The 24058-nt window shown below is 39.1% G+C and overlaps 1 protein-coding gene across 1 annotated transcript in view; it reads left to right on the plus strand.

Moving 5' to 3' along the window:
* Positions 1 to 24058, plus strand: part of Plekhh2 (pleckstrin homology domain containing, family H (with MyTH4 domain) member 2) — a 105486-nt gene that overhangs the window by 80151 nt on the left and 1277 nt on the right. Inside the window, exons 25-29 of the mRNA XM_013017888.1 lie at positions 6186 to 6327; positions 10179 to 10324; positions 12196 to 12325; positions 14687 to 14776; positions 18670 to 18804. Coding sequence (XP_012873342.1) covers positions 6186 to 6327; positions 10179 to 10324; positions 12196 to 12325; positions 14687 to 14776; positions 18670 to 18804 — 643 coding nt within the window. The remainder of the gene's footprint in view (positions 1 to 6185; positions 6328 to 10178; positions 10325 to 12195; positions 12326 to 14686; positions 14777 to 18669; positions 18805 to 24058) is intronic.

Raw genomic sequence — 24058 nt, forward strand, 5'->3', positions numbered from 1 at the left:
CACACACACACACACACACACACACACACACACACACACACACCATCTGAAAAAAGCAACTCAACTAAGAAGTGTAATGTTAAACAGGAGCCTGAAATGGATGGAGAGCACAGTTATGAGAAAGTGCATTTCTAAATATGGCCATGCTTTGCATATGTGTATAAATAGCTTAGACAATGAGTACTAATTTCCAGTGACACAGTCAAGAGAGGAACTGCTGTGATCTGTCATGCAGCCAGGGATTTGATTCTTCATCTGCCAAGAAGCACTGTAATAAACCCAACTAAAATACCAATTCTCTTTATTGTGGAATTTGTAATTTATATTTAGCAAGTTATGGGATTTTAATTATTCAGATTCAGGGGTTAAAGATCTAATTAATAGGCTTTGGTCTCGGATTGCTTAAATTCTATTCATTATTAAAGCTTCTTATTTCATTTGACTTCTTACTGTGTGTGTTTGAAATTACCAAAGTTAAGGAATGTTTTTAACAAAACAAATCTGGCAAGGAGCCTTCCCTGCAGGGAACAACTCTTCCTTCCCCCTCCCTGAAAATCAAAGAGTATTTTCAGTAATGCTTTGTAGTTGTCATTTTCTGGAACATAGTTAACATTCCTGTCTCTGCTACCTTTAGCTGACTGCAAGAGCACTTGCACCTATTGGCTCCTAAAGTCAATTTCATTTCTTCTGGCAGTGTCCACATCTAAGATACTTGAACAAAATATATTTCTCTTCTCTGCCTCTTTCTTTCCTCCTCTCCCTCCCTCTCTCCACTTCCCCCTCTCTACCTTTCCCTCTCTTACTCTTTCCCCCTTTTTGTGCTCGGTCGTGGGGCTTGGACTCTTGGCCTAGGCGCTGTCCTTCAGCTCTTCAGCTCAAGGCCAGCGCTCTTGAGCCACAGCACCACTTCCATACTTTTTCCCTTTCTTTCTCTCTCTTTCTATTTTTGAGTCACAGCCTTACATTGTATCTCAGGCTGACCTCAAGAGTTGCTATGCAGTTAAAGCTGGCCTCAAACTTGAGATCCTTCTCCTTCTACCTAGAGTGCTAGGGTTATATGCATGCACTACCATACTGGGTACCAGAATAGATTGTATTGTGATTCTCAAGGCTTCTAAGAAGAATATTGTTGCTAATAGAAATTACCTACCTAATCATCTTTTGATGAATTATCATACCGTAGGCCTGAGCTGAGCTTCATAGACAATCCTGAAGGGATTGCTTTTATAACTATCTTGTAGATAAAGCAACTGAAGCTTAAGAGTTCAATCACAAAAAGGAGTTTGTTTTAGGGTCCTATAACTATGCCACAGTATTATGAAATTAATGTAGTCACATAATCTCAATAAAGAAATAAAGAAAAAAGTTCAATGACTTATCCAAAACAACAGAAAAAGGGACATCTGGGGGGTTTGTTTTGGTTTGGCTTTTTTTTTTTGCAAATAATTCCTGTATTAATGCTCACTACCATTTGGTCATTTATTCATTCAGCCTACCACAGCCTCCCACGCCCACTGCCACAGCCTGACAATAGAATTCCCCTGCCCTTTACAACTTTGCAGATCCTAGGATGATGAGGAACTGTGTCGCAGTGCTGAGAGTGCTGAGAGATAGTGACACTGGAGACAGACTTCTGGATTAAAATCCTGGACTCCCTGCCTCTTGCTATGTGGCTCTGAGCAGGTCATTTATCATCTCCGTGTCTCAATAACCTCTGCATAACATGGACATTCAAATGGCTCCTATGCTAGGGTTTTCTGAAGACAAAATGTGAAGCACTAAGTTCAAAGCCTGTCTACCAACATTTGATATTACCATGCATGTAATGTGTATGTTCAAGATGTGGAACTTAGAGGCTTCTCAGAGTAGTGACCTGTGAGCAAGTGACTGAGGTTATAGCCACAGAGACAGGAAGGGGTGAGGAGATCACACTGCAGAACATTTGTTTCTTTTTGTTTCCTTTGCTGTACTGAGAATTGAACTTTAGGACCTTGTGCTTTCTAAGCAAGCACTCTGCTGCTTAGGGTATGCTCTCAGCCATTTTGTTACTTTGTCTTTGAGACAGGGTCTCACTAAGTTTTCCTGTGCTGGCGTGAAGCTCATGATCCTTCTGCTTCCACCTCCCAAGTAGCTGGGGTTACAGGCATGCACCACCTGACTCATACTGCAGGTGTGTGTGTGTGTGTGTGTGTGTGTGTTGTGTGTGTGTGTGTTGGCTTTTTGCTGGCCCTGGGTGCTATCCTGAGCTCCTTTTTGCTCAAGGCTTTTTGCTGGCCCTGGGTGCTGTCCTGAGCTCCTTTTTGCTCAAGGCTTTTTGCTGGCCCTGGGTGCTGTCCTGAGCTCCTTTTTGCTCAAGGCTAGCCCTCTACCACTTAAGTCATAGCTCCACTTCCAGCTTTTTCTGGAATTTTTTCTAGAATTGAAGATGAGCATTTCATGGACTTTCCCGCCTGGGCTGGCTCCAAATAGCAATTCTCAGATCTCAACCTCCTGAGTAGCTAGGATGACAGGCATGAGCTGCTGACACCCAGCTCATACTGCAGTTTTAGGGGAGGGTATTAAGTAGGCTGTAGTAACCAAGGAGTGAAGGGATTGTAGATAGAAAAGGATTACAGGCTATTCTCTATTCAAATTTATAAGAGGAAGAAAAAGGGGACATAAAAATTATGAAGAATGAAACAGGCACTAGTGCCTCATACCTATAATCCTAGCTACTCAGGAGGCTGAGATCTGAGGATTGAAAGTTCAAAGCCAGCCTGGGCAGGAAAGTCTGTGAGACTCTTATCTCCAGTTAACCACCAGAAAACCAGAAGTGGCGCTCTAGCTCAAAGTGGTGAGAAAAAAAGCTCAGTGAAAGTGCCTGGGACCAGAGTTCAAGCCCCATGACAAAAAAAAAAAAGTTATGAAGAATGAATATGGAGCCACTTGAGGGGAATAAAAAGAACAACCCAGATGAGCCCTGTGAGCTTGGGATCCATGTCTATGTGTAGAGGTGGGTTCCACCCCACAGCCTGGAGCTTCCTGGGCATGGAGTGAGGAGGCAGGCCTTCGGGATCCACCACTACCACCCTACCACTACCACACCCACCACTCAGTCCAAATCCAGCCACTGTAATCCAGGTCTTCCTTCTCTGCCTCAGGATTCCAGAGCAGCTCTGAGAGATGGAGATCGCATTCTTCTAGTTAGGTTCCAGAGCTGATTTTCAAACTTGGTCATTTGTGTGGTAATTTTGTTCTTTTTCCTATTCACTCCAAAGCCCTGTTAGGCAATCTCCTTCTAGCTGTTAAAGCCTGAGCTACTTAGAGCCCTGAGCTACTAGTTTTTACACATTGCATTCCTGAACTGAATGTATCTGGGATTCTTTTCCCTTCTTTGGAATCAGTCTTGTGGGTCTGCTGAAAATGATAGAAAAATACCCTTTTCTTTCATGTAGTCATTTGTATGTTTCCTTCTTTCTCTTTAGTTGTATTATGACTCAGAATTTTATTAAAAATCCTTCCAGGCCTTTCATACCATAGTCCTAAGTTACTCAAAATTCTGAGATCTTAGGATAGTGGTGTGAAGACAGCCCAGGAAGTCACTGAGACTCTTCTCTCCAATTAATCACCAAAAAATCTGGAAATAGAGCTGTGGTTCAAGTGGTAGAGTGCTAGTCTTGAGCAAAAAAGCTCAGGGACACTACTGAGGCCCTGAGTTCAAGCTCCAAGACTGGAAAGGAAAAAAAAAAGAAAGAGAGAGGGGGATGGGGGAGGAAAGAAAGAAAGAAGGAAGAAAGGAAGGAAAGAAAGGAAGGAAGGAAAGAGAAAGAAAGAAAGAAAGAAAGGAAGGAAGGAAGGAAGGAAAAAGAAAGGAAAGAAAGAAGAAAGAAAAGAAGGAAGGAAAGGAAAGGAGGGAGGGAGGGAAAAGAAAAGGAGAAAGAAAATAAAAGAAACTTCTAATCAATAAGATAGACATAGTTTTACACAATTGTAACCCCAGTGACATGGGAAGCCATAATAAGTAAGAAATTCCTGGTCAGAGACTGGCGCTGTTTGGAAACAGAGACACACCACCTGTTGATGGTTCATGCCTGTAATCCTAACTACTAAGGAGGCTGAGATCTGAGGATTTCAACTTGAATCCAGCCTGGGAAGCAAAGTCTATAAGACTCTTATCCTTAATTAAGTGAAGAAATGGAGCTGTGGCTCAAATGATAGAGCGTTAGCCTTGGGTACAAAAGCTCAGGGACAGAGTCTAGGCCCTGGGTTCAAGCCCCCGGGCCAGGCCCCCTCACCTACAAAAAAGAGACCCTACCTAAAAAAAATAACTAAAAGAAAAACAGATTTGGGTGTATAGTTCAAACAGTAGAGCACCTGCCTGGCAAGTACAAGACCCTAAGTTCAAATTCTAGTTACTGCAAAGGAAGGGGAGGGGAGGGGGAAAGAGGGGAGAGAAAAAGAAGGGAAACAAGAAGAGGGAAGAGCAGGAAAAGGGAGGTAAGAGGAGGGGAGGGGAGGGATGGGGAGAGGAAGGGAAAGCAAGAGAAGCCTTGGGGCTCAGTGGTAGAGTGTCTGCCTGGAAAGAAAGGCCTTCCAGTGGGAACAGCTAGACTGTGTTGGATTATAGGACTCAACAAAATATAGTTCCTCCTTCAAATGGGAAAAATAAGTACATACAAAATGTAAGCATGGCCAAAATAGAAGGCTTTCATCTTAAACTTCATTCTTTGTTTTATATCACATTGCTGATATCATTTTGAATTTCTTACCTATTTCTGTTGTCCAGCTCACCTACCAGATAACAATCCTGCATTGCTTGTCTTCATGCAGCCATTGATCTAAAAATGGGGCTTGGGTGGTTTGGTTTTTTGTTTTTGTTTTCCAAGATAACTGCTATTCTAGATCACTTCTCAAAGATACTCCAAGTAATGGAGTATGTCTTCTTCTCAAGTATGTGGAAAGAATGTGCCCAGAAATCTACAGCGTAGCCAAATAGCTGGATCCAGGTGTATCTCCTCCAGCCACTGTGCTGTCATGACAGTAATCTGTGTGGTGGGGGTGGGGAGGGGAGAGAGGGGAGAGGGAGGAGAGGAGAGGGAAGAAATGTTGCTTACCTGCCTCATTGTCATAACACTTTGAACACAGCACCGGCGTCTGATCTGAAGCTCACATATAAATAAACAGAGCAGAGATAAATAGAGCCACTGAATTAATGCACTTCTAGGCAAACAAGAGCCATGCTATTATGAACCAAACACAGTAGTGTGTGCCTGTAGCCCCAGCTACTCAAGGAGGATTGCTTGAGCCCAAAGACCAATTTGGGCAACATAGTATCTTAAAAACAACCAACAAAGTCATACCATGTTTCAATAAGTAAAAATGAGAGCATGTAAACTATTTTTGAGCTCCTAATGCTGTATATCAACAAGTGCCTAAGCAATGAAAACGTATTTAAATGTATTAATACTAGCTTTTCAGTGCCCAGATAAAACCTTACTCCTTTTCCTTCTTACTTAAAGGGTTTGATTTTGTTTGTTTGTTTGTTTGTTTTTGCTGGTCATGGGGCCTGAACTCTGGGTCTGGGCACTGTCCCTCAGCTCTTCAGCTCAAGGCTAGTGCTCTAACACTGGAGCCACAGCGCCACTTCCGGTTTTTTCTGTTTATGTGGTGCTGAGGAATCGAACCCAGGGCCTCATGCTTGCAAGGCATGCATTCTACCACTGAGCTACCTTCCCAGCCCCAAGGGTTTGATTTTGAATGGAACCCTTCATTTGCCATTGTTTAGTGTATCTGAGTTGTTCTGGAAAGAAAATTGAGCTTATATGTTGAATGACTTTATATCCTGCATTGTTTAGGAGAAATGGCAAACTTAATTTTACTCAGTGTTGTAGGTCCTTTCTTAGTAACATGTAAAGAGTTTGTACTTCAGGGCATTAAAAAAAATGGACAGGTTCCTCCACTTCAGTAAAGTTTTTTTCTTAGACCAGAACCAGAGGTCATATCACATTAGAGGACCATGTTACAGCAGCCCCATCTGGGTCCACAGTCATTTTTTTCTTTCTTCGTTTGTGAGAACATGGTTGGGGGCTAGTGTTGTAGTTTAGTGCTAATGCTTGCCAAGCTTGCACAGGCTCTAGATTTGATCCTTATCATAGTAAAAAAATGCCATTTTATAAGAATTTTTCTTTTTCTTTTGTTTTTAACAGACTATATTTCTCAGTGCAAGCTCATGGAGAGACTGATAGAGAAAAGTTGCTGTTAATGTATCAGACAAATGATCAAGTAATGAACGGCCTTTTCCCTCTGAGCAAGGATCTGGCATTAGAAATGGCAGCTCTTTTAGCTCAGGTAACTTCCATGTTGTGCAGAATAAAGAATGGAAATGATAAGATACTAATTTCTTTACTCAATTAAGTGCTGTAAAACAGTATGCCTTTAGTAAGTCTTTAAATTCATTTTGCTGTCACTAAAACCTTAAAATTTTCAGGCATTGTAATTACAATTTGACTCAGGACCCATTGACAATTGTAGGGACAGAATGAGACCATATTCTATCAAGGAAACCTTGTTTCTTAATTCTCTTAAAAGTATGGCTTTACACTTAATAAAGGAACTTGAGTGTTGAGCCTGTGGGGCTGAGGGTGCCAGGCCAACGTCATTCTATAATCCAATAGGAATGAGTTTTGGAAAATCTAAAGCACTTTCTTTTATTTACCTCTTGTATCAATTATGAAAATTTCTAGTGACTTAATCAATCGAACTATGTTTGTCTCTCTTGTGGGGGGCGGGGTCATCCTAACCCTTATACACAGGTCCAGGGGTGGAGGCTTTGTCCTGCTCTCCCTTCTGCCACACTGGGGAGTGCTTTGGAGGGGGCATGATCCTGGAGGTCTCTCAGATCTCCAAGTGTCTGTCAGTGCTCCAAGCATTGGAATCGGGAAAGCGCATGCCCTTCTGCCTTTGGAAAAACTTCTCAGTGCTTATTTTACAGAGCATCTCCATGTATTCCTGTCTGTTCAGAATTTAGTCACATAGTCTTGCCCGACTTAGAAGGCAGTTGGGGAATGTAGTGTTAGCAGTAGATTCAACTGAAATTAAGGCATTTTGCAACTCTAAGAAGAGAATGATCCTAAGAGACAACTAACTAACAACAACCTCTATCACACAAGGGTCTCCACGTAGAATAATTAAAAAGAAGTTTGAAAGCAGCTCTGTGGTTGCTTATAGCACCCCCAAAATATACTTAGACATCAGCCAGCTGCCTCTTACAGAGGAAGATTTGAGACAGAGTCTCAAGGCCAAAGTGGCCTTGAATTCAAGTACTCCTAAGTGATGTTATTACTTCCCTTACATTCAAGGACACTCATGATCTGAATGTTAGCTGCCACTCTAACCTCAGCACTCCTTCAACATCCCCTGCCCTCAACTTCATGCCCGGTAAAGTATAAATAGTACGGCCATGCACAATCCCCTGACTTGCATTTGGTGTCCTTACTTTACTCTGTATAATTTACAAACTTGTCTCTTGTGTCTGGAACATCTTTACCCCTGTTGACTTGGTCTTATCCTTTCATTTTCCTCATAGATGTCAGTTATTCTAGGAAGTCTTCCTTAATCCTGTCCTGGTGGATTTGATTGTCTAAGCATTTCTGTTATGATCTATACAAATGTATTGTTGTCCTGACTTCAGTGGTTTAGAATCTCTTGTTCACATTTCTGCTTTGCACCACTCACTGTGGTCTTCCTGAAGAGCATGCCTATCCCTATCCCTCTTCGTGTCTAGCATAGCATTACAACTAAGCCATTCTTCCTAAGAGAATATTTTCAGAGGAAGACATAGTTGATAATTAGCTTTTAGGATAATTTTAAGATCATAGGGACTTTAAAGCATCATAGCTATACTAATTGTTGTCTCTTTGCCTTTCCTTTACTCTAGTACCTGGACTTGAACTTAGGGACTGAAACTCTTCCTCATCTTTTTTGCTCACAGCTGGTGCCCTACTACTTGAGACATGCCTCCAGTCCAGCCTTATGCTGGCTAATTGGAAATGAAATCTCACAGATGTTTCTGCCTGCTCTGTCTTCAAATGATACTCTGGGTCACTGCCTCCTGAGTAGCTAGCATTATAGGCATGAGCCTTGTTTCCCTCCTTGTTTCCCTCCCTTCCTCTCCTCCTTTTTCTCTTCCTTTCTTTGTTATTTGGGGGTTTGTTGTTATTGTTGTTTGGGGTTTTGTTGTTATTGTTGTTTTGAAACAAAGTCTTGCTATGCAGCTCAGGCTGACCTGGAACTTACCTGTAGCCCAGGCTAGCATTGGACTTGCAATCTTCCTTTCACTACCTGCTAAGTGCTGGAATTACAGATGTGAACCACCATGCTTGACTAGATGATAAAAAGTTGTAGAAAAGATAAACTGGGCTCATATTTTCTTGGTGAGAGGGTTGAGATGATTTCCTCATATGTCATTCTAGGGTTTGGTCCTCTAGATACAGGTTTTCTGTGAGATTCCCTGGCTTTTACTAACATTTAAGTTTCTCTTCTTGCTTTAACCTGTAATTTTTTTCAAGAAAACTTTCTCTAACAATCTACTCCAGGGATAAATATTTTAATTTTTTAGGTAAATATGAAGAGGGGACAGAGAGGTAGGACCATACATTAAGAAAATTGAGTACATGACTAACATTAAAAAATACATTTTCTCTATATAAAGAAATTTGAATAATGCTTCTGCTCTTCTGTTCCCAGAGCAGTTTTTGTGAAGATAAATGAGATACACTAAAGAAATCAAGCTTTTTAAAGAGTTATTTCTATTATATTTTGAATATCTGTAGTTCCTTGTTGATGTTCTTTGTCTTAAGGAAATTCTTTGAGCTGGTCCCTAAGTGTTGTAGGCAGTGTCTGGTAAAGCATCTATGTTCACGTGGGGTATACTGGGAATTAGCTGACTATTCTCAATTACTACTTGTTTGTCCTATCCCATACTGTATATCAGGCACCAAGGAGGGGAGACACTGACACTGCACATATTATTAAAGGCTTCCCTAAGAGTCAGATTGCCTTGAATGTGCTGTTTTGTAACTGATTATTTACCTGCTATAGTCTTCAAGGTTAATGGCCTGGTCTAGGTTCTACAGGTAGTTATAATGGTAGATGGGGACAATGCAGTTGCTTGCTCTAGGAGCAAGCTCACATGGGTGAGGTTGGGTAGAAAGCTTTTATTTTATGAGGACGTTAAAAAGGATACTTGGGTAGGAGGAAGGTAAGGATTGGTAGAAGAATAGAAATAAGATGAGAATGGGAACTGAGCAGCAAAACCAAGTCGAATAATGAAAAAGATCAAAGAACATAGGAAATTAGAAGTATAGGCTTTAAGGGCAAAGCTCAGCTGAAGATTGTAGACAGTAACTGATGAGCTAAAGAAGAAGAAAAGAATCTTCTAAGATGAGCAAGAGGCCCTTTCAGTTGAAGATCTGGGGCTTCCTACAAGACCATTTGACTTTCTGCTAGGAAGCAATATAGGTAATTATGTGAATACTTAGCAGAACATTCTCCTGAATATCCTCATCCCATCTTCCTCCTTGAACTCCTTTTGGTACCCTCTACATGGCACTTAGTACAGTTTATCACAAGAGTTTGCTCTCATTTTTCCTCTCTCACATCATTTAGCATAGTGCCTGACTTACAATAGAAACTGGGCACAGGGTTGTATAAAAGGTTAGGCAGATGAGTTGGAAGAGAGAGGGACTGATGGGTAGGAGGATGGATGGATTAGGAGAGGTGGCCTCAGTATGATCTGTAAGTAGAAATGAGAGCTGGACATTTTTTGAGAGAGAGAGGAGGGAAGGAAGGGCTCTATTCATTAGTGACTGATTATAGGGACCAAACACAGCAACATTTATGGAGGAAAAAAATCTAGGAAGAGATTAAGGAGAATATTATTCATACTCTTAGTGCATGTTGTAGACACCCACGTAATACTATTTCAAGAGTTCTTATAATAACTTTATTCACATCATTCTGTTTTTAACTTCCATTTTAACCTTAACATTAGCAATTAAAATAGTATCTTTAAATGAAAATTTATCCTATGTTATCAGCAATAATAGCAGTTCCAAATGGTAATAGTAACCTAGAAATGTTGATGTAGAAATGACACTGAAGTGTTTAAAGATTTTTTTTCCATTCTTGATTCCAATCAGGTGGAGATTGGAGATTTTGAAAGACCTTTCTCAACTCCAGCAGGGCCTGTTACCAATCAGTGCAAATCAAATCAAACTCTCAAACAAGTCCTAGAGAAATTTTATCCTAAAAGGTATAGAGATGGATGCTCTGAAGAGCAGTCGAGGTAAGGAACTGTTTTGAATTGTTTAAGGGTGGGGCCACACTGATTCTTCATTAATATTCTAATGAATTTAATGTTCAGATTTTAAAGGTGAAAAAAATGGTGACAATTTTGTCAAGACTTTTTAATGCTGGTGACCCTCAAAAGCTACAGATATACTGGGAAACTTTCAAATCTATTTATTAACCACATGGTTTTTTGAAAGAGAGACACATTGTAGAATGACAAAAAAAAAAAAAAAAAAAGTTGTTAGCTGAAGACCTGACCTTGACTCAGATCCACTTTTCATTTGGGATACAGATGAATCTTAAAGAAGAAACGTTGCATAGGAGATATTTAAGTTTATGAAGTATTTACCCCCCAAACCTTATCTAACAGGATAACTGTAAGGTCTGCCTTGGGCCACAAAGGCCCTGGGTCTCCCCACCTCCTGCATAAGTCTCTGCCCAGTTCCTGCATTACCTAGGTAACTGGCACACCTGAAAGCAGTAACCTCTCCCTCCTCAGAGGTCACTTCTTGAGCCACCATCCCCTTCCCACCTCCGCCTCACACCTCCCATGGGGACAGGGGAGGGTCCCAGGCCCTGAGGTCACATCCACATCCAGTGTGGCCACACCTTCCCTTACCTGGCAGCAGCTTTACTCCTTCCGTACTTAAACCCTGGCAGGACTTTGCTGCCCTCTTTTGGCTTCTGTGCCTCCACCAGGCACAGCAGGGCATCAGATAAACTGCCTTTTTGCACGAGACTCTTTTTATCTTTTTAAAAACTCAAGCACTGAGGTTTGAACTAAGGGCCTGTGCTTCCTAGGCAGATGCTCTCCCATGTAAGCCACACCTCCAGCCCAAAATATTTTAACAACAAAAAAAAATTATTGATATATAATTCATGCCACAGAGTAAAAACCAATGACATTTAGAATATTTACAAAATTATGCAACTGTCATCAAAGACATTTTAATATAAAGTTTGTGATTAAAACTAAACTAATGGAGAGTTTCTGTTTTAGAGAATATAAAGTAATTCCGTTGTAAAATTTAAAAGAGGCAAATTCAATGTACTGACTGCTAATTTTCCAAATGTGAATCATTGAAGGTCAGTCTTCTATGTATTATAAGCAGTTGCTTCTCTGATTGAGAACTTTGTCACTGCAGCTTACATTTCTTCAAGCCAGAAATAGTATTTCCTAAAATTCTACCAATTGGGCTCGCTCTATCTAGTTCTTGTACTTTTCTTTCAGAATGAAAATATTCCCCCAAAGAAATTACTTAGCAAATTAATTCATACTAAGGTTTTGTGTTAGCTCTTCAGAGGTTTAAATTTTACCTGCTGGAGCCAAGCATCAATAGCTCATACCTGTAATTCCAGCTACTTGGGAAGCTGAGATTGGGAGGATTGCGGTTAGATCCCAGATTGGGCAGAAAAGGTCATGGGACGCCCTTCTCAACAAAGAGCTGATGTGTCGGGTGCCTGTTAACCTAACCACAACAGGATTCTAGTATAGGCAGATATAGCCTAGGTGTACTCCTGAGCAGGAAGCAAGACCCTGTCTCAAAAATAGAAAAAATTAGGGCTGGAGGCATGACTCAATGTTAAGAGCATCTGCCTAGCAAGAGCATGGACCTGAGTTCAAACCAACCCCACCCCCCAAAAAAAAATTCTTTCTGGGCATACTCAAGTCTGGTTGAGAAGTCAAATAATAGGAGAATTTGATGGGGGTAGCGGGAATCTCTAGAAAGAACAAGGAGTGGGCAGGGATGAGATAGAGTGGCATAGTTGATCCTCGTATTGGCTCAAAGAGAGTTTATCTTGGGAGGATGATACACTGCTTATGTTATTGTTTCAGAAGTTTTGGTTTTGCTCTTTTTTTTTTAGGCAACTTTACCAGAGACTATCAACCAGATGGATGGCCCTCCGGGGACACAGTGCTGCCGACTGTGTGCGAATTTATTTGACAGTCGCCAGGAAGTGGCCATTCTTTGGTGCCAAGTTGTTTTTTGCTAAAGTAAGAAAGAATGGGAGGGGAGACCTATTAGAAAAACAATAACCTTTATGCACATGGCCAACCAGATTCACCCTTGATGTAGTACATTCAGCTTCATCAAAATTGAGGCAATTCCCAGCAATCTCAAGTAAACAACCAAGGGATTCTAGGGAAAGGGGAGAAAAGTTTCTCCCTATTTTCTCTGCTGTCCATCCACTCTGAATCATTTCCCAGACTTGTTGGGCTAATCAGATGATTGTGAACAGAAGCTAGTCTCCTTTTTCTTCATTCATTCATCTGTTTACTTACTTACTCTTTCATTCATTGACTTATTTAACAAGTTTGTTAGTATTTACCAAATCCTGGTTGGCAAGCCTCTAGCTCAGCTTTAGAAACCCATAAACACATGATATTGGATGAGTTCAACCAAACTCCCAGGATTTTTCAACTACCAAACTCTCCAAGGTAGACTGTATGCTAAGCACATTCTACTTTGAGCAATACCACCAGACCCAAACTATGCCTACTAATTCCTCTTCTTTCTATTGAACTACATCACTTTAGACTATCTCAGATCCTAAGATACATCCTACCTTGTGTCATATTTTTCTGTGTATTTTTTACCCTCAGGATCTTAAAGTCCTTCTTGTGTCCAGTATAATTCTTTGCATATAATTATCATTTATTAAGTATTTGTTGAGTAGATATAACAAAGTCAGATCTAAGATGTATTTCCTGGGTACTGGTGATTCACACCTGTAATCCTAGCTATTCAGAAGGCTGAGATTTAAGGCTTACCATTAGAAGCCAGCCAGGACAGAAAAGTCTGTGAGATTCTTATCTCCACTTAGGTAGCAAAAAGCCAGAAGTGGTGGTGTTGCTCAAGTAATAAAGCATTAACCTTGAGTAAAGAAAGCTAAGGAATGGCCTCTAGACCCTGAGTTCAAGCCCTAGTATCAGCATTAAAAATTAATTTTAAAAGAACAGGAAATGGAAACAAACACATAAAACTAAGGGTATCTATCTTCTGACTGTTAGTCTAGGAGTAACTATAATTGTTAAGAAACTATTTTTGCTAGTTTTTGGAAGCTATGTACTAAGGTAACAGATAATAATTCTGTTAGTATTTTTAAACATCTAGAAAACTAATATATTTTCAAAGAGGTGAATGTATATGTGTGAATATATATATATGTACATATTTTTAAATATAAGGAGTAAGCCAGGAACATTAGCATATGCCTTTTGCCCCAGTTACTCAGGAAGCTGAATCCAGGAGGAGTTTGAGAGACCAGCCTAAACAACTTATGAGCTTTGAAGTGTGAATCTTTAACTTATCAATTTAGAATCAGAAAGGCTATTAAACATCTTCCTGACAATATGTGCTATGTTTGCTGGCAGAAAATATTATTACATGATGATATTGTGCTTCATGTTGAATAACTAGCAGTTGTTTTCTTCAAAACGAGGAGGTACTTCTTTTTTTAGGGTTCTCCCTTTTCAATGTTTGTGGTAAAATGCACATAAAATGTACCATTTTACCCCTTTTTCAGTCGATGGCTTTGTGGAATTTAGTGCATTCAAAATCTTTTCCAATCACCACTACCATCCATTATCAGAACTTCTTTGTCAGTCTTCCCAACTTTATACATATTAAACAGTTTCTCCTTTCCTCAACCTCTCACTGTCTCTACAAATTAACCTACTCTATAAAAATCTGTTCTTTTGTTACTTGTTTTACTTAAGATGTCTTCAGAGTTCATTCATAATATAGTTGTGTCAAAATGTCCTTCTTTAAGATTGAGTACTAATCATATACACAAAGATTTTATTAGTTCCTTTGACTATCCATGGACACTTGAGTTGAGTGGCTTCCTTTTTAATGCTTTCTTACTGTTGTAAACAGACGTTAGTAGATAGGGAAAAGACTTGGGTGTGATGTGTGTGAGTGTGTGTGTGTGTGTTAAATTTTACTATGTACAAATAACAGATGATCCATCCTAATTTTTGTAAGACTTAAGTTTAGGTTGATAGCCATCCTGGAAACTCTAAAATCTTCTTGACCTCATGGAGTAAAAATAAGATATAAAAGTTATTGTTTCTATGTTAAAGATAAGAAAGTCAAAACTCAGAGGGAGTGGGTAGCTTGTCCCAATGCAAGCATTACTATTAAATGGCAGAGCAGGATCTCAAAGTCAGGTCTCCCCACATCAAACCAACTGCTCTTTTCAGTGTGCCACACTGCTTCCTCCCCAAGAAAATTTTGAATAATGCTTTTTGTTGTTGTCATATAATGGCAAATATAAGATGGCATTTAGACTGAGGAATATTTCTGTCATTTTGTTTAGCATTTTTAATACAATGATTTTTCTTCTTCAACAGCCCTTAACTTCATCATCATCCCTTGGAAATACTGTCATATGGCTGGCTATAAACGAGAATGGTTTAAGCATTTTAGAACATAATTCCATGGTAAGATAAAACCCTAAAGTTCTATGTGAAAAACCACTATTTCCATTGGTACTATATTGCAAACAGAAAGGAATGATACTTTACCCTGATTTTTCTCATAATCAGAAAACACTCTAATACTATCTAATGAGGACTCATTTTACAAATACAACCATGAGTACAATATTATCTTTTAAATAAGAGTAGTGGCCTAGCTACTTTGGAGGCCAAGACTGAGAAGATCATGATTCAAGACCAGCCTCGTCAGAAAGTTCATGAGAGCCCTTCTCAACTGTGAGCTGGATACTATAGCACAGGTCAGTTATCCTAACTACAAAGGAAACCAGAGCAGGAGATCCTCTCAAACATAACCAGTGTAAGCGACTCATGCCTATACTCCTATCAACTCAGAAGGCTGAGATCCAGAAAACTGATGTTCAAAGCCAGCCCAAGCAGAAAAATCTATGGGATTTCTGTCTCCGAAATAAGCAAGGCAAGATGCAGAAGTGGTAGAGCACCAACTAAGCAAAAAGCCAAGCACATGTAAAGCCTTGAATTCAAACACCAGCACTGCCAAAACACAAAACAAGGGCTGGGAAGGTGGCTCAGTGGTAGAGCGCTTGCCTTGCATGCCTGAGGCCCTGGGTTCGATTCCTCAGCACCACATAAGCAAAAAAGAAAAAAGCCGGAAGTGGCGCTGTGGCTCAAGTGGTAGAGCGCTAGCCTTGAGCTGAAGAGCTGAGGGACAGCGCCCAGACCCAGAGTTCAGGCCCCACGACCGGACCCAAAAAAAAAATTTCAGCACAAGAAAATGCCCAAGGCATGGCTCACCAGTAGAACATCTACCTATCAAGCATAAGGCACTGAGTTCAAACTAATATACCAACTACATATGTGTATGTATAAGTATGTATGTGTGTGTACAAACACATATTCACACAGAGACAGAGAGATATATTGCATATGAGGAAATATTAATATCCAGTGACTAAATTACAACCAGTTGTATTGATGAGATTTTTTTTTTTGGCCAGTCATGGGGCCTGAACTCTGGGCCTGGGCACTGTCCCTCAGCAACTCAGCTCAAGGCTAGCACTCTACCACTTGAACCACAGTGCCACTTCTGGCTTTTTCTGCTTATGTGGTGCTGATGAATCGAACCCAGGGTCTCATGCATGCAAGGCAAGCACTCTACCACTGAGCCACCTTCCCAGCCTGAGATTTTTTTTTAACATGTTAGGACAATTGTTTCCTGTATAAAATAAAAACTTACTATATCATAAAAGTACAAATTTGAATTACCAAAATTTTAAGTTGTTCCATTGTTTTACCTTGGTTTCTATATCATAATTTCTATAACTTACCACAATATAACTTACCAGTTCACATACAAAAATATATACAAAAACTTTGAGCTTTTCACATGATTAAAATTGAAATCAGTTTAAAAACTATTCTTTTTTTATGTTCATTATTTACCTGAAATTAGCATCATTTCATGTGTCAGGTAATTTTATAAAATTTTACTTTTTAAAATCTGGTGAGTAGAATTCTTTTTTGTTGTTGTTTTATGCTGGTATTGAAGCTTGAATTCAGGGTCTGGGTGCTGACCCTCAGCTTTTTTACTCTAGGCTGGTATTCTACCACTTGAGCTAGACTTCTACTTCCTAGAATTCTTACTTTCAAAAATGTATTAGGCTCTCTTTACTTGTGGCAATAGTAAGAGGTCACTAAAGAATTTTGGAAACAACTATATCCCATTAGTATTATAGTCAGTTTCCCCTTGTGAATTCTTAAATTCTTTTGTAGAAGTTTATTATGTTCTCAGAGTACAGTTTAGTTTTTGCAGGGACCACTTGGAGACATAATAAAAGCACTGACTTAAAGTCAACAAACAATTGCACACCAGTATCAAGTTCCTCAGTTAAGTAAAGAAGTTCCTTAGATCCCAGTAGATCTTGGAGACAGGAAATAGACTCTTAGGGCTATAACTCTTAGGATTCAGAGCTAGAATGGTCTTCTCAAGCTTGCAAGCTATTAGTATGTTTTCAGGCTGTGTGTCTTTGAATTATATAGTTTAAGTTGTGTTAGAAGCTTAGTGGCAAAAATATTTGTTGCATATATGACAAAGAATAGATATTTTAATATAAACATGTATTGTGTGTGTGTTTGTGTGTGTGTGTGTGTGTGTGTGTATGCATTCATGCCTATCCTGGGGCTTGAACCCCAGGCCTGGTGCTGTCCTTAGCTTTTGTGCTCAAGGCTAAGCTCTACCACTCGAGCCACAGCTTTACTTCTGACTTTTTGATGGTTAATTGGAGATAAGATTCTCATGGACTTCCCTGTCTGGATTGGCTGTGAACTTTGATCCTCAGGTTTCAGCCTCCTGAGTAGCTAGGATTACAGACATGAGCCACTGGCACCTGGCTAAACATACGTCTTATAAAACATTAAGAAAATCATGGGGTTGAGAGTGTTGCTCAGTGTAGAGCATGTGCAATATCCTAGGTTGGATCCCCAACTATCTCCCCTGAAAAAAAAAAGAAAAAGTTATGAACATACTAATCGATAAATGGTCTAAAGCCATTTATGAAATTCAAATATAAGAAAAACGTAATATATGGTGCTGGAGTGATTATTGTGCTGAGAATGAAATGGGTATAAGCTCTTTAGAAGAGAATTGGGGAAAATTCCTCCAAATTGTCCTCACTTTTTAAAGCCAGCAATTCTTGCTTGTTTTATAACAAAAAAGAATTGTTGGTATTTGCATTACGAAGTTTGTCCAAAAATAGTAATTAACTTAGTAATACTAAAATGATTCACATATCCTGGTATAGAAGATTGATTAAATAAAGGATTGCCTACAGTCATTGAAAATGATGTTGCACAACTACAGTTGTTATCATAAGATGTGGATGATAAGTTGTCAGCTTAAAATAAAGCCCAGTGTTAAGCAGTATACATAATTTATGGGCTGGGACGTAGCTCAGTGGCAAAGCGCTTGCCTAGCAAGTGCAACATCCTGGGTTCTATCTCCAGTACCAAAAAAGAAAAGACAAAAAAAATACAGTTAAAAAAAAACCAAACATAATTTATATGTATTTACACACATAATTTATATGCATATATACACAGAAATTGTATTATGTATACTGTATTATTATTGTGTATTATATATATATATATATAAAATCCATCTACAAGGGTGAACCTTTTAAGCTTGCCAATATACTTATTATTGTGTATTATATATATATATATATATATAAAATCCATCTACAAGGGTGAACCTTTTAAGCTTGCCAATATACTGTTTGACTATTTTTAGACCATAAAAAGAATCAGTTTCATGTAGCTCAACCTAACATAGAGAGATAGCTGAAAGACCATATGAAAATATATTAGCATTTTTTTTCTATTGGAGTTTTTCCCAAATATTTTAATCATAAAGGTAGATAGATGATGCCTATAGAACATTAGTACCATTACTATCAGTTTTAGATGATAATATATTTGATGTTAGAAAAATTTTTTTACATCTTGCCCATAATTAATGTCAGCTTTTTTTTTTTTTTGGTCAGTTGTGGGGCTTGAACTCTGGGCTTGGGTGCTGTCCCTGCGCTCTTCAGCTCAAGGCAAGCGCTTTACTGCTAGAGCCACTTCTGGTTTTTCTAGTGGTTTATTGGAAATAAGAGTCTCACGGACTTTCCTGGCTGTGAACTGTGATCCTCAGATCTCAGCATCCTGAGTAGCTAGGATTACAGGCATGAGCCACCAGTGCCCGTCAATATCAGCTTTTCAACAGAGATTCTTGTTTTCTTGTGGTGCTGGGGATTAATGGAAATATGTTTATCATTTATCATTTTTCTTTGAATGTAAATAGTATATAACATTTATTTTTCCTTTCTTTGAAGAGATTAATAGTCAGCTATTTATACAAAAGTCTGATGACCTTTGGAGGTTATCAAGACGATTTTATGATAGTCATTAATACAAATTCAAAAGACAAGCCAACGGAGAAATTACTGTTCGCCATGGCAAAACCCAAGGTGAGTGGAATCCTTTTGCCAACTTCTTTACATTATTTTTTGTTCATATTAAGACAGTGATTGAGCAAAGACTGTTGCAGGTAAGAAAACAGATGTCACTTTAAACAATTTGCTGGCTTGTACTTGTTATACAGAGGGATATTTCATTGAGATGTTACTTAATATTAAACAACTAGAGGTCAAAATCCTGGCTTACTTTAAGTCTTAGTTTTTCTTGTCTAATAAAATGGTATAAACTAAGTATGGTGGCTTATGTCTGTAATCCTAACTACTCAAGAGGCTGAGATCTGGAGAGTTATGTTGGAGGCCAGCCAAGCAGAAAAGTTCATGAGACTCCATCTCCAAAAGAATCAGCAAAAGCAGCATATGTCTCAAGTAGTAGAGGATCAACTGAGCAAGTGAACCAAGTAAGCACCAGGCCCTGAGGTCAGACCTCAGTACTGACACTAAAAATGATATAATACTACCTACTTCTTTTTGCTTGAGAATTACATGAAGGAAGTTTATAAAGTAGATAGCCAAGTGCGTATAATGTAACCCCTCTATATGGTATTTTCACAATTAAAAAAAAAAAAGAAAGATCCAAAACATATAGTCATTTCTTAGCATTTGGAAGACTGAAGTAGGAGAGTATAAATTCAAGCTCAGTCTGGGTGGCATAGACCCTATCTCAAAAAAAAAAAAAATAAAGAAGGGGAGGAAGGAAGGAAGGAAGGACGGACAGGAGGGAAGGAGTGAGGGAAGAGAGAAGAGAAAGAAGAGAAAGTAAAAAGAAATGGCCATGCCTATCATGTAGTAAGGGACTGCTGTTGGGTACTTTTTTAACGTTATCCTTCTTACTTGGGGTTATTTGCTGTGTGGACTTATTAGCATAAAGAGCAGAGTTTTAGGCAGAACAGTACAGCCGCCTCTGAATGGGGCTGGGTTGGCTGCACTCTGGCATCCCCTAACTAGAAGGCTCAGCCTTCCCAAGCTGAGGGACTGGCTACCTGGCAAGAGAACTGGCCAAGAGAACAGTGAGCTGTCCATCCCTCACATCCCAAAGGGCATCACTTTCTTCCTGAAGTTTTTGGGAACCTTGAAGCAAGAGTTGAAGCTATGTTTCAGCTATCCAATGACAACTTCACACCTATATAATGTAACAGGAGGGGCTGGGAATGTGGCTCAGCAGTAAGGTGCTTGCCTAGCATGCATGAAGCCCTGGGTTCAATTCCCCAGCACCACATACACAGAGAAAGCCAGAAGTGGTATTGTAGCTCAAGTGGTAGAGTGCTAGCCTTGAGCAAAAAGCTCAGGGACAGAGCCTAAGCCCTGAGTTCAAGCTCCAGGACTGGGAAAAAAATTTTAATATAAAAATAATATAACAGGAAAGGCCAGAAAACATTAAGCAGAAGTGTGAACCCCTCTGGAAGCAATTGTGGAAGACCTAGTTCTGAAGTTATATCTAGTGACTTTAAGGAACTTTGGACAAAACTAAAGAAGTACAAGGCTTACAAGTAAAAGTAACCAAACTGAAAAAGGAATGAATGTTAGATGCACAAAGACTAGAAGAATTCTTCACCAAAAATCAACAACTGAGAGAGCATAAGAGCAAGATTGTGTTATTGTTGTGCAGTAACTGAAAAACATGCAGAAAAATGGAAAAGTTTGAAAATATCCACAGTTATTACAGAACTTATAGATGGAAAGAACACATTTCAGGAAGAAAGTTAAAAGCTTTCTAATCACCTGCAGCAGAAAACTGAGAATGATCAACAACATTAAGCAACTGAGCTTGACAGTGAAGAAAATATTATTCCAGATTCACCAATAACAGCCTTTCCATTTCCTGTCATTATTTACAAAGGAAGGAGAATCTCCATGTTCGATACATACAGAGAACACATGCTAAATCAGAACACTGGTAAAAATGATTTAAGAAAAGTGCCTTAGGGTTGGGAAGTTGGCTCAGTGGTAGAGCACTTGCCTCGCATGCTTGAGGCCCTGGGTTCAATTCCTCAGCACCACATAAGCAAAAAGAAAAAAGCCGGAAGTGGCGCTGTGGTCAAGCGGTAGAGTGCTAGCTTTGAGCTGAAGAGCTGAGGGACAGTGCCCAGGTCCAGAGTTCAGGCCCACAACTGGACCTAAAAAAAAAAAAAGAAAGAAAGAAAAGAAAAGAAAAGTGTCTTAAGGCTTCAATTCATTTACAACATGACTCTAAAGGAAAATGAAATTCTAGTAGCTAACACTTCTGATCAAAATCATTCTTCACTGGCTAAAATACATGTAATAAGCAATTATCCCACAAAGATCTCATCTCCTAATTTAGCTAGTTGTTGCTAAAAGTTTAATGTTCAAGAAGAATCTGAACCGCAAAGCCTTTTGAGCTCTCTTGAGATTGCTTTTACCCCTGTCTGGAATGTATGAAGAATAATAAGGACTGTTCAAGATTTTCAGATTCTATTTCAAAGACTCCTCCCCAACCATTGAGTCCTCAAGTGTTATCTCCAGTATTTGTAGCTACCACTGATGTGAAAAGTAATTTGGGTTTGAAAACAAATTTGTCCCTTTTTTTAGATACAATGAGGGAAAAAGTCTCCCTGAAAACACCCCCCTCTAGCAACATTTCTATTTCTAGATCAGAGGAATTAAATCAAAATCTTAAGATAGTAACTCCTTCACTCATCATTGTCTTGGGCCTGAATTGAACAAGATCTTTAGCCAGTCATCTTCTGATAAACACATACATAAAAGTACAAGTGAATCCATGTAAGCTCATTAAAGAAGTTATTACTTATAAATATTTGGTTGTCCTGAAATCACTGGGAGGCAGAACATCCAAAACAAAGAAGACTAAGGAAGAAAATAAACAGGAAATAAACTGTCTCAAAGCCTCTTTTGATAATGAAAATGCTTTTCCTTTTCCAATGGAGAGTCACCAATGGAGGACCACATAGAAGATAAACCTCTAATCTGTCTGCTCAATATCCAGCTATTCAGCATCAAGAGAAAAGCCAAAGGGGCTGGGAAGTTGGCTCAGTGGTAGAGCACTTGCCTTGCATGCCTGAGGTCCTGGGTTCAATTCCTCAGTACCACATGAGCAAAAAGAAAAAAGCCAGAAGTGGCGCTGTGGCTCAAGTGGTAGAACACTATCCTTGAGCTGAAGAGCTGAGGGACAGCGCTCAGGCCCAGAGTTCAGGCCCCACGACCGGACCCAAAAAAAAAAAAGAAAAGAAAAGAAAAGCCAAAGAAGTGAGATGTCAAAAAAAAAAAAATCAAGCAAGTGATTATTTAGGAGACTTAGAAGCCCATTTCAAAGGGCTCTTCCTCCAGCCATAGGTCCTTCAGTGAGAGCTGCATATTAACCAGAGATTCCCCAGAAGAGCTCTGTTTGCAAGAGTACATCTTCCAGTCTGTGAGTTAATCCTACCCAAACCATAAAACACTATTAGAAATAAAAGAAGAAAAATCCATCTTCAAAATCCCATTATGTCCATATGAAAGTTTGGAGCCAAGAGAATCTGTTTTGATGACATGAAGAGCTCTGGTTCTCCCGAGTCAATAAAATGGAAACCAGATCAGTCCGTGCAGATGTGAAATTGCCTCAGTTCTTCATTTAAATCCCTATGGAATTGCTCAAAAGAATGCTCTGCAAGGCAACCCAGATGTGTCCGTTGAAAATATCCAGTGTGGTGTAGGCCCTGTGGTGGATCTCTCTCGGTATAAAATGGATGTTACTGTAATAAATATGAAGGATGGCAGTCAGTCAAGATTAGCAGGAGAGATTGTAGACATGGATTGTACATTGCTGAGTGAAACCATGCTTTTGAAAATGAGGAAGCAAAGAAAAAGTGAGAGAGAAAAGCCCAAGTGGAGAAAGAAAAATGAATGATAGCTTGGAAGGTGTGTTTAATTGGACATCACATGAAGAGTTTGGATTCTGTTTGACAGCTGCTCTCAGGTAGCACATGAAGAAAAGGAATTGGCAGTGGCTACCAAGGAACTCAACACACATGGTGATAAACAAGATAGAGTCAACTAGAAAGCTTTTGTGGAGCCATATGTTAAAGGCAATGAGAGAAAGAGAAGGGAGAGAGAGATTAGCTTGCAAATTTTTCCTCATATTGAGATGGTTTGGGAAAAAAGAGAAGAAAATTGCTTGGGCAGACATGTAGGAATGTGAAATGTATTATGTAGATATGCCTGCGGAAGAAAGAAGAGAAGTTGGCTTCCTGCTCAAAACATTGATTTTGCTGTATTCCACCCAAAACACCAGAGAATTTCTGGAAAATGATTTTTTTTTCCACTTAGACTTGCAATAGAAAGAGATTACATTAAGGAAGATGCTAATTTCTGTCCCTTTAAAAAAAAAAGACAACAGTCTTATTAGAATGCAGTGTTTGCTCCAAAAGGCAAGGAGCAGAAGACATAGATGCTAAAGTATTTTAGTTATTAATAGTTAAAGGTGGCATTGAATATTGATTTTGTTATCTTCTATAAATTGATTTATAAATCAGTTTTCTATTAAAAATATGTTTAAGTGACATTTTCCTAACACACAAAAGAGGAGTTTTATAATTAAAACATACTTGTTCGTTTGCTGTTTTCAACAAATCATGTAGTTTTTTTTAAATATTTCTAAGTAGTATAAGAGCTATTTTCTAACATGTAATTCTGATTTTAATGAAGAATAAAAAATGATTTTCCTAAAACTTTATCTTAAAATTGTTCCCTGAAAAGACAATGTCTTTAGCATCTGGAACTTTAAAAAAAATGGCAGATGTATTCCCTAATTAAGTCTATACTTAAGTAAAATCAGTTAGCCAGGAGTTTAAAAGATTATGGCATACTCAGTTTTGTTTTGTTTTGTTAGTTTTAATAAAGAATTGATATGATACACTGACTTTCCTAACTCAAATATTTACAAATGTGAATTTAAGACAACTGACAAGGGTTGTATACTGACCAGCACTTTTCCTCATAGTGTTACTAATTTGGATGGTCTTGTTTGTTTGTCTTGCTGCTGGTACCAGGGCTTAAACTCCAGGTGTAGGTGCTGTCCCTAAGCTCTTTTGTCAAGGCTGGTGCTCTAGTACTTGAACCACAGTTCCAGAATCAACTTTTTGGAAATTAATTGGAGATGAGAGACTCAGGGACTTTACTGCCAGATCAGGCTTCAAACTGCCATCCTCAGATCTCAGCCTCTTGAGTAGATAGGATTAAATGTGTGATCCACCAGCCCTGGCTAAATTTTGAGATTTACTTTTTCTGCCAG

The sequence above is a fragment of the Dipodomys ordii genome, unplaced genomic scaffold (genome assembly GCF_000151885.1).
Source record: "Dipodomys ordii isolate 6190 unplaced genomic scaffold, Dord_2.0 Scaffold37, whole genome shotgun sequence".
Taxonomy (NCBI): domain Eukaryota; kingdom Metazoa; phylum Chordata; class Mammalia; order Rodentia; family Heteromyidae; genus Dipodomys; species Dipodomys ordii.